The sequence below is a fragment of the Xenopus laevis genome, chromosome 3L (genome assembly GCF_017654675.1).
Source record: "Xenopus laevis strain J_2021 chromosome 3L, Xenopus_laevis_v10.1, whole genome shotgun sequence".
Classification (NCBI taxonomy): Eukaryota; Metazoa; Chordata; class Amphibia; order Anura; family Pipidae; genus Xenopus; species Xenopus laevis.
Genome location: NC_054375.1, coordinates 23753388 through 23764471, shown reverse-complemented (window position 1 = coordinate 23764471; position 11084 = coordinate 23753388). Strand labels below are relative to the sequence as shown.

Here is an 11084-nt window from a genome sequence, read left to right as displayed (position 1 = left end):
TCCAGGGGTAAACTAGCAGCAAATAAGCACTTGTATAAGTACATTTATAAGCAACTAAAATAGTTTAATTAATAGTTTAATGATATTAGTTTAAATAATAGTTTAATTTAAGGGCTAGTTCTCTTAGAATGTCCTATGCATGGTAAGAGCAGGTCATTGTTAATATGTGCAGTGGGAAAGTTACAGAGAGGTGCTTGTCTTGAGCTTGCCATTTACCAGCAGCTACAAACATTTGTATTCTTTATCTCCACTAAAGCAGTGACTTATACCAACCTTTTTTTCCTGATACAGGAGCGTCAAGATGGGCGCCAAACTGTGCAACATCCTGCACCGGCACCGGCACACTGAGGTAAGACAGATGGAAATATAAAGTCGTTGTTTCATGCCTGACGATTAGAGTCCTTGCCACCAGATATAAAGGGGAACTGTCACTGCAAAAGAGAAATTCCTCAGCTTACAAGAAATATTTTGCAAACCTGTTTGACAAACACTTTTCTGATGTTCTTCACAAATATCACATATAATTGTTCAATATTCATTAAAGTTTGGGAGGATTTCAATCATTTTTTTCTTGATTTTGTTCCCTATTCTCTATAGACTGTTGACATCAATCAGTCTTTTGATGCTTGTGAGCCCTGGGTGAGTATTTGCTTTTCAGGTATGAAGCAGGAGCTGCTGAGAGACATCCGGAAGGAGATGAGGATAGCAGCAGGGGCGCAAAAGCTGTACCTTGTCACCAAGGACAGACAGACCAAAGCCCAAGTGAAGGAGCTGAGGAACATCAGTGAGAGGAAGGTGAAAGCCCTTTTCTCCTCTCTCCACAAGCTCAATGTGCAGCTAGCTCAGAGGGAAGCAGAGAATTCTCCAGGTAAGATATAACAGTCTCTGGCCTCTTTCCTATTGGCATTACATGTGTGTCATCATAACATCACATACACTACCTCTTCATGGACATTAGGTTGACCCCCATTAGATTGAGCTCAAAAACAAAAGGACTGCTCAAAGCTCATCTTCCCTGTAGCTGCTTCATATGTTTCCTATCGGGTGCTCTGTCTGCTGCATCCCCACTGCTAAGATCCACATCAACACCAAAGAATTGGACGGCACTCCGATCAAAAGGAATACATGTTTATAGCATACTCCTGCAGGGATCCTTGGGCGTAGGATCCCTGCAGGAGTATGCTATAAACCTGTATTCCTTTTGATCGGAGTGCCGTCCAATTCTTTGGTGTTGATGTGGACCATTAGATTGAACTATAGATGACCTTCATATCCTTTAAATTTATATTTTAAAACAATGTTCATTGGCAGCATCTTAACAAATCAAGAAAAAGGTCTTAAGCCTTAGATTCAAGAATGTTGTATTTGAAAATCCTAATATCCTTCAAATTTATTTGCAATATTTCAGATGCAGTTCTGGAGACTACAAGGGACACCGACGTCAACTTCCCTGCACCAGAGATCACTGCGCCTGAGGTTCAGGTCATTTCAGACCCTGCCAGTGATTCATCACAAGTGAGTATATTACATTGACACCATTAATTTCTTGGACACAAACACTGCCCTTATCATATCCATGTAAAGCCACATTCAATAATTGCCTGTCTCTTGTTTGCAGCATCAACATGATGAATCATCTGAGGAACCTGTTCCAGAGACAGAACAGCCGCCTGGAGAACCATCTGACAGGTAAGGATATTTTGGAGTTTATTAGAGATTAAATCCCTATCCCATACTTTCATCAAATAAGAACAAAAATATCTTCACAATAACAGGAATATTATTCTAATTAAAGTAAGGTACCAACAGATGAAATGATTGGCATAAAAAAAGAGGACAGGTGGTAAGATGCCCCTTCATTTGGCCGCGAGATTCCACAATACATAATTGTACAGTGCCATCTATGAATTATGGCTAGGGGTGCTGTAGTATTAAGGATTATGGAGAATGTATTTGCTAAGGGAAGAAAAAAGGATAGCGTGAAGCTTATAAATCACTAAGGGAAAAAAAATGAATTAGAATAAACACTAACCCGTCATTATATTTAAAGGGACTTACCTGTAGAAGATACAAATGAGGAGGCTGAGGAAGAGGCAGAATCTGTTGTTGAAGAAGATCCAGTGCAACAACAACAACAGAATGAGGAAGAAAGGTAAACTCACACTTTATATGGGAGGCTGCGGTTAAGACTGATTTCTACTATAAACTTGCATTATACTAATCATGTACCTCAATGACCTCTTCCCAATAGTGAAGTTCCTGAGAAAGAAGAAGACTCTTCTGAAACATCGATGGGTCCTCTCCCTGGCGATTACAGCCCCATTCCAGAGGATTCTCAGGCTGAAGAGATGACAGTAGAGGAGGCTGAAACGACACAGTAAGACAACCCCTCAATATAAGACATAAATACATACATTATTAATATAGATATACATTGTTTTTCAAGCTGCACAAAACACAATTTATGTTATTCCCTTTCAGAGAGCTACAGTTCAGCAGTTTTACAGCAAAGGACTTTCGCCGGATTAAGGTTTTAGGCAGAGGAAGCTTCGGCAAGGTAACTGATTCAGTCTCTAATTAGGACTTGGATCTTTAGCAGCATATACAGGGTAACAATGACACTAAACTCACTTTCTAATTCCAGGTTCTACTAGTAGAGTATCTTCCAGCAAACATCTATTGCGCTATTAAAGTGCTCAAGAAGGACAACATCGACTCCATTGATGATATAGAACAGTAAGTTCATGGGGAATGATTCCATAATCCTCTCATTTTGCTTTTGGAGCAGTCGCTTTCTGTCTCACAATCTTTTCTATTTTATATACTTTTCTTTCACTTCCCTTCCTTTCACCCAGTTGCTTTTGTTACCAAGATAATTTACTCTGTGCCGGACTCATTTTCTCTTTTATATTTCAGCATTTTAACAGAGAAGCAAATTGGACAGTTGGTGAATCCACACAGTTTTATAGTGGACTTATACGCAACATTCAGCACCAAAAACCAGCTGTTTTTCATCATGGAGTTTGTGGCAGGAGGCAGTTTAAGAACCCACCTGATGAGGAGCAAGCACTTTGATCTACAGACAACCAAGTAAGTATAAATGAAAGTAGGTGGATATTTGTCCCAGAGTTATAGAAGACTGAGGAGTAGGGGAGGATAATGATAGTGGCAGAGGTAAGTTACACTAAATAGTAAAGGGTTTTCACCTTTGAATTAATCTCTAGTATGATGTAGAGAGTTATATTCTGAGGCAATTTGCAATTGGTTTTAATTTTTTATGATTTGTGGTTTTTGAGTTATTTAGTTTTTTATTCAGCAGCTCTCCAGTTTGCAATTAGTTAGCCACATAACCCTAGCAACCATGCATCGATTTGAATAAGAGCCTGGAGAGAAGAGGGTCTGAACAGAAAGATGAGTAATAAAAAATAGCAATAACAATACATTTGTTACCTGACAGTGCACAGTACCTTTTGCTTTTTAGATGGGGCCAGTGATTCCCATTTAAAAGCCTGAAAGAGCCAGAATAAGAAGACAAATAAATAAAATGTACAAAAAGGAAGACCAATTGAAAAGCTGCTTATAATTAGCCATTCTATAATATAATAGTTAAGCACCCCTTTAAGATTCCTCTATGAATGCGCCATATAATAATCAAATGTCATTTTCTTATCCTTGCAGGTTCTACGCTGCTTGTATAACACTTGGTTTAGAAGGAATTCACAGCAAGGACGTCATACACAGGTAAGAGTTAATAAAGGGGGATTTGTAGCTGTTGCAATTTAGTAGCAGGACAATTACAGGTTGAAAGTCACTGCTTGGAAAGCTAAGGGTAGGGAAAAGAACAGGAACCAGAATTCTTTGAGCTTGGCTTATGGCTCAGCTATTTCACAGCAGTTTTAATGTGTCATAACATCTCCCTTTTATTTTAATACAGAGATTTAAAGCCGGGGAATCTACTAATGGATCAAGACGGCTACATCAAGATCGCCGATTTTGGGATGAGCAAAACTGGTAAGAGCCACCTTGTATTATTACACAGAGCAAAGGGAACTCATTTAGGGCATACAATTATAATTTTTCTTTTTTTATCAAGGCATTGGATATGGAGACCGCACCAACACCATGGTTGGGAGTCCTGCTTATATGGCGCCCGAAGTCGTGATGGAGGAGGAGTACTCAAGAGCCGTCGACTGGTGGGCCCTTGGCGTCATCGTTTATGAGATGCTTCTCGGAACGGTAAGCAGAAATTGCCACTGGCCAGCTATAGGTGGATGTATTAAAGTTAAATACTGTTCTTTATCTATACTCATTAAACACTCTGTATAAAAAGCATGGCCTCCTAATAAATACCCATGAATCATTTCAGAGACCTTTCACCGGATACGACAGGGACTTTATATACGATTCCATCGTGGAGGATGAGCCACAGTACCCCTCATCCCTGGACTCCGAAGCAGTAAGCTTCATATCACAGGTAAGTAGCGCTGAGCTTTCAGTTTATTATAATCAGTGACCACTTTCCCTTGAGTTCCCTGAAGCTTCTGTCACTGTAACTGCTATTTTCTCTTCTTGTAGCTGTTGAAGAAGAATCCTGAGGAGAGGCTAGGTTCCACCCCAGGGGATGCCGCAGATGTAGCAGAACATCCATTCTTTAATGTAAGTCCCCTGTCTGTATTGTCCAAATAATTATCCAAAAGATACAGTCCTTTGTTATCCGCAGCGTCTAATGATGAACCTATAGTAATGAACATTTGCTATGGTGCCTATTTTGCAGGGCATTGTCTGGGATGATATTATCGAGAAGAACGTAACAGCGCCGTTCGTACCCAGCCTAAATGGACCGGAGGATGTGGGGTATTTCGATGAGGAATTCACCAAGCTGTCTGCGAATCTGACCCAGCCCAAAGGACCCCCTGCTGAGATGGCAAGCGAGATCGATGAAGCCTTTCTGGACTTTAACTATGCAGCATTTTAAGTCCAAAGGGGATGATGGGTAAGAAAAGACCTAATTAAAAATACACAAAGCACAAGTCAGAACAAGAAGTGCCTAGCGTTAGTATTCCTTGAGTTATGGGTGCAGGGGCACTAATCAGAGCAGAGCTGGGTATGGGAAGCAGCCATATTGGGTGCATGCGGGGCAAAGTGGATTTTATGGGAATATTAAGAGATGATTCTAATTTTGTGGTTTTTGTATATGTGAGAAAAACAATCACAAAAAACTCTCAGGCTGCTGAAACCTGTTCACATTCCAAGAAAACCAATGGAAGTGTATCTTCATCATTTGGGCAAGTAGAAAGCAACCATAAATTTCACCCCAAATGTAACAGAAATCACAACTGTACAAATTGTTTAAAAATACATGGAAACCAATGATTTGTAATCACAAGTTGTTGGAAAAGTTGCAACCACAATTAGTCAATATTTTTATTTCAACAAACCACCCAATTTGTGATTAATGTGCCCCTAAGTATTATAGGGTTTCAGGAATATCAATTGCAAAGTAAAATATGAGGAATGCATTTCAAATTATATTGTTTGTCTTTTGCAGGCTGGAGTTGGGAAAATGCACCACCTGACAGCTCCACCAGGTAAGAGTACCCCAATTCCACCTGCAGTGCCTTCTCTACCATCGACCATAGCATTACCAATAATGTCTCTTCTGCCTCCCTTTCCACTATACCACCACCGGCAGTGCCTCCCCTTTCCTTCTACTGTAATACCACCAGCAGTACCTCCCCTTTCCTTCCACTGTAATATCAGCAGCAGTGCCTTCCTTTCCTTCATCTGTAATACCACCAGCAGTGCCTCCCTTTCCTTTCCACTGTAATATCACCATCAGTGCCTTCCTTTTCACTGTAATATCACCAGCAGTGCCTTCCTTTCCTTGCACTGTAATACCATCAGCAGTTCCTCTTCTACTCTTTACACCAAAATATGGCATCATAAACAGGAGTACCCTTAAGCCACTTGGTGAAACCTGCATTTCATTTTACTCCATCTCTCAAACTGTAGAGGCCGGGGTCTGCAGACTTCCTGGGGGTCAAATGGAATGAAAGGGAATGCAGTTTTCACTAAACAGCTTACTGGTGCTCATGTGTATGCTGCCATTTTCCTTTCACTTGATGTAATATGGTGCATTGATCCTGGGAGCAAATTCGATTGCCGTTAAGGGGTCAGGAAGGAATTTTTCCCTCTAGTGAAGCAGATAGAACTAAGCTTCACAGAGGTTTTTTGCCTTCCTCTGGATCAAAAATCGCACATTTTTCATTGTTATGATTAATAAAGCTGTGTCTTGCACAGATTAACCGATAAGCCACTGTGTGTGTGTCTTTATTCTGAGCGACAGAATTAAATTAGCAATGAAGAAACATTGAAAGGTTTAGTACCTGTAGGTGAGAGACACAGTCCTCCAGTGGGCATGGCTGCTGCAACAAGCATTCTTACACTGGGATAACATGATGGAGATTCTGTTTATAATGGTCATTCTGGGCATCCTCCATCATGGCAATAAGGCTGTATACTCAGTGCACCCACTGGCACACACACATCAAAAACCTGGAGGGAAAGAAAAAAAAGTTTAATTGAAACTGACACTTGAATGCATCACATTAAGAGCATATGGATATAAAAGGGAATGAAAAATAAAACATTTTGAAAGCATTCAGTGTATAGAGACATAGTCTATATTCCAATATCCAGCAACCATAATTAATATGAGGAATGGATCCCATTCTTATTTTCATAGTCTGGCCTATCAGGTGCCTCCACCATATGGAATATAACACACATGAGCAAACTGTCTCTCACCTTCCCTTCTCTCCAGCCCTGAGCCACAATCAATGAAGGTTAAAATGCACAACACAATATTCATTGGGCAGATGAGAAGATGCATGTGGGATGCATGTGGGTACAAAGCCTGAACCTGCCTTGTGGGGTTTGAGCCATTTCTCCTGTGAACACAGAATACTGGCAGGTAAGCAAAAATGCACACGATTCATCCATATTACAGATCCCCATACTAAGATAACGGGAAATCCTTCTGATTTGTGACACATGAGTAACTGTTTTCTATGTGTCAAATCCATACCCCTTTCCAAGTGTATTGTAAGTTTAACAGGCAGGGAAACATTCACGGATTTGGCCAAAAATCTTCATCTTCTTTGTTACACGTCTGGAATTGCATGCTCAGGTGTTTAGCAGGTGTCTATGGATATCACCTTCTCCCCACCCTACAATCTATAATGTTGCCAAGCCAACATTGTCTAGGTCACTCCAAGACTGTGTGTCACCGAGTGGGTTTGTCACATCAATATCAGAAACCTATTCATAGGGGAACTACTATTAGAGGGTGCAGAAAGTGCTACAGTACCTGTGACCCACCAGCAGGCATGGGCATCCTCAGAACATTTTTATCAATAAAATGCAACCTGGTTTCCAACACTAAGCCTGTATACAGTGGTGTAACCAACAAGAAGAAAACCCTATGATCCTAAGGGGCCCACAGACTTAGGGGGTCCGGTAAGGACCCACAAACCCCACCAGGCCCTTCCTCTTTAGCCTGCAATCTCAGTTCTGCACCCTGTCTCCCACTTTCATGAACTGAGCTAGACACAGGCAGAGTGAGCTCCTGTCCAAAGAGAGCTTCCACAGTGTTTAAAGGGGGAAATGCATTAAGCGATTCTCCCCAGCAGACAATACCTTCCTCGCAGAGGGCCCCCTCATGGCTAAAGGAAAAAGCAAGATGCATGTCTCAAAATGACAGCGTTTTATAGCACCCAGCGTAGAAGCAAACAGGGAAATTAAATCCAAGATGGTGCCATATTCCCTTCTTATCCTGAACATGAGAACCAGCGACAGATATGTATAATAAGCAAGTCTCCCCCATATCTGAATAATTCCTAAAACACAAGCTATCCCAGCTTAGGGAAGATAATAACAACAGATAACAAACCTACTGTACAGGAGCTCAGAGTTGAAGAACAACATTGAACTGACAAAATAAATCACCAGTGGGCAGAACCCCTGTGGCCGCTTGTCTTATGCAAGAGCAGAATAAAAAGCTTCCAAGCATACCTGTTATCCAGAATTGTAATACTTAAAACAGCAACAAGCCCTTACTAACCCGCTCATGGGAAATCAGGTAAAAAAATAAATTGCTAGGAAACATCGGAGCTAAAAAATTGTTTGGATTGTGAACTTTAACCCCTTTAGCCAAGTTAAATGAGCTGAAAGTAAAACAATTCTGTGAGTACAGGGGCCTCTCCCATAACCAAAATAGACCACATGCCTGTGTCACCAGCTACGAGGCTGAATAGTGCTGGAGATTAGTTAAAAACCATTTCTGTGCAGATCACTAGACTTTTGATTTATTGCTAAGGCCCATAGACAGATCTGGACTACCCACTCTCTTTACTCACAATTCTCTAACCAGCTCCCACCACAAGGAACATGTGCAAGGCTAATGATAATTGCCACGGATTGTATACTTTTTTCCAATATCACCCAATTTTTAATTCCAAACGGATGCTTAAACTGCAGCTTGAAAAACAAATCTGTGACACTGCATCGTAAACAGTATGAACAAAATGTTCATGAGAGTCAAATATTTTTCCCTGTGCATTTGTCCACCCAGAGAGGTGCAAGGGGTACCTGGGAACAGGGCAAAACCTGGTGATGTGCCCTCGGGAGGATTTCTTCTAAGAAGATGAACAGTTGCACCACCAGCATAGAAAACATGATCTAAAAGGAAAAAAATGCAGATAGAGTTGGTAATGTCCCCTGCTTTTTTTTTTAAAAGCGTATATTTATTGAGTTTCAACAGGGAGGGAAGGGAAGGGGATATGGAAAAAAGGTTACTATACAAAAAAGAAAAAGAAACAAAAGACAAGGAAATATTTGTTAAATGAAACATACGTAGTAATGTCTGCTGTTTGAGTCAGGAGCATGAGTTACTTAGCAATATTACCATCAAAGTAGATGCTGAGGTTAATCACCCAACGGGTCCTAGGGGAATCATTTACAGTGCCCTTTCAGGGTTTTCTTACTTTTTAAAGAAGCTCAAAAAATTTGAGATTTATTAAGTGTAAAAACCACAAAACCACTGATATCAAAACTTTGTCAGGTAAAAATTGTCTAGGTCCTATAGAAGTCAGTGGGAGCTGCGCTGATCCTATTGGACCTCTTTACATCAACTCAGACTTTTATAGGATTTTGGAATTTTTTTCGCTAGAAATTGTCAGAAAAACAATTTTTTTGGAGTTTTCGAGGTATTCTTATATTTTAGACCATCATTTTCCATTCATACTTTCTTATTCTGATTTTTTAAAGGAGAACTAAACCCCCCCTACCATAAGCCCCCCCAAGCATCCAGGCATTGCCCCTCCCCTCTACTCAATGTGCTTTAGTGTAAAAAAACCCTCTTTAAAAGATTCTCACCCTTAAATGCAGAGAAGCGCAGCGGAGCTCACCGTTGCCATCTTGCGAATCTTGCAGGTCCAAAAGGCCCAGAAGATAAATATTTCTGTGGATCAAAGGAGCTGGAGTTCAGTCTTGTTAGACAACGTGGATCAGATGACAATGGGGCATCTCCTTGAGTCACTTGCCAAATATATGTAATGGTCTCATCTGGATAAATGGGATATTCCATCAGTTGTTCCCCTTATTAAAACAAATTCATATTTAGGGTTACATTGAACCTGACAGGTTTCAGCTTTCATATTTAGTAATGGGGAAAGCCCCATTACAGTTGCTATAAATCACACATAAGTATTACCCCTATACCCTGCACCTATAAGCTGCATCTATAATGTTAATAAAGGTATAGGGTTCATAGTGCAAAAATGTATTTATTGCAACATCAAAATATACCACAAAAATATATATTCATTTATTGCAATCATCATTAGAAAGGGGAGGCCTGTTTACAATCTTAATTTTGAAAGCGCTTTTGGATTGATGAAACATGAAACATTTCTTAAAAAGGGTGTTCACTTTTAAATAAACTTTTAGTTTGATGTAAAGCGTGATATTCTGAGACAATTTGCAATTGCCATTTTTTATTATTTGTGGACTTTTTATTCAGCAGCTCTCCAGTTTGTAATTTCAGCAATGAATAGGAGAGGGACTGAAGACAAAAAGGAGTATTAAACAGCGGCCATAACAATAAATGTGTACTCTTACAAAGCATTTGTTTTTGGATGGGGTCAATGACCCCAATTTGAAAGTCAGGCGAAAAAGGCAAATAATTAAAAATCTATAAAAAATTAATAATGAAGACCAATTGAAAAGTTGCTTAGAACTGGTCATTCTATAATACACCAAAAGTAAAAATAAAGATGAGCCATCCCTGTAAATGTTCCCTCTAAAGGGATTCTACTGGCACAGTTTGATGGACCAACCAGAAAGTGACGTAACCCAATCTTGGCCACCACCTGTATTATAGGATATACATCATTAATATCTTACCATACACAGGTCCTGAATCCCCTTTGCTAAATAAAAAGGGTACAGGGAATGTCTCTCCATGGCAGTGTCTCCACCTGGTGGGATCCAGGGATGCACTGATGGGTGGCCCCACAAGAAAACAAATGATTAATCCCACTGTTGCAGTAAAACAAATAGAACTTTATATAACTGGCAGAGAAGAAAAGTGCAAATACATAGTATTAATCAATAACACAATTGCCCTGGGGAACCTGTGTGGCATAGTCCTCACCAGGCAAAGTCTCACACTTCACTCCTGTTTTATAAAGAGAGTCACAGTCCCTTTCCACAAGAGCTCTTACCTTTAAATTAACTTTTAGTATGATATAGAGAGTGATATTCTGAGACAATTTGCAATTGGTAATCTTTTTCCATTATTTGTGGTTTTTGAGTTATTACATTTTTAATTCAGCAGCTCTCCAGTTTGCCATTTCAGTAATCTGGTTACTAGGATCTAAATTTCCCTAGAAACCAGGCATTCATTTAAATAAGAGACTGAAATATGAATAAGGCCTGAACAGAAAGACAAGTAATAAAAAGTAGCAATAACGAAAAATGTGTCACCTTACAGAGCATTTGTTCTTTAGATGGGGTCAGTGACC

The 11084-nt window shown here is 40.0% G+C and overlaps 2 protein-coding genes across 2 annotated transcripts; both read left to right on the top strand.

Moving 5' to 3' along the window:
- The first annotated feature begins 544 nt into the window (after positions 1-544).
- Positions 545-1649, top strand: LOC121401090 (serine/threonine-protein kinase N-like). Its single transcript, XM_041585463.1, has 2 exons — positions 545-868; positions 1409-1649. Exons 1-2 carry the CDS (start codon positions 661-663, stop codon positions 1531-1533), a joined length of 333 nt encoding a protein of 110 aa, XP_041441397.1. The 5' UTR covers positions 545-660; the 3' UTR covers positions 1534-1649.
- A 1096-nt stretch (positions 1650-2745) lies between these two features.
- Positions 2746-5007, top strand: LOC121401094 (serine/threonine-protein kinase N2-like). The gene is made up of 7 exons (XM_041585468.1): positions 2746-3090; positions 3679-3741; positions 3935-4011; positions 4094-4236; positions 4367-4474; positions 4576-4656; positions 4775-5007. The coding sequence occupies exons 1-7, from the start codon at positions 3017-3019 to the stop codon at positions 4973-4975; spliced, it is 747 nt and encodes a 248-aa protein (XP_041441402.1). The 5' UTR covers positions 2746-3016; the 3' UTR covers positions 4976-5007.
- The last annotated feature ends 6077 nt before the right edge of the window (positions 5008-11084 follow it).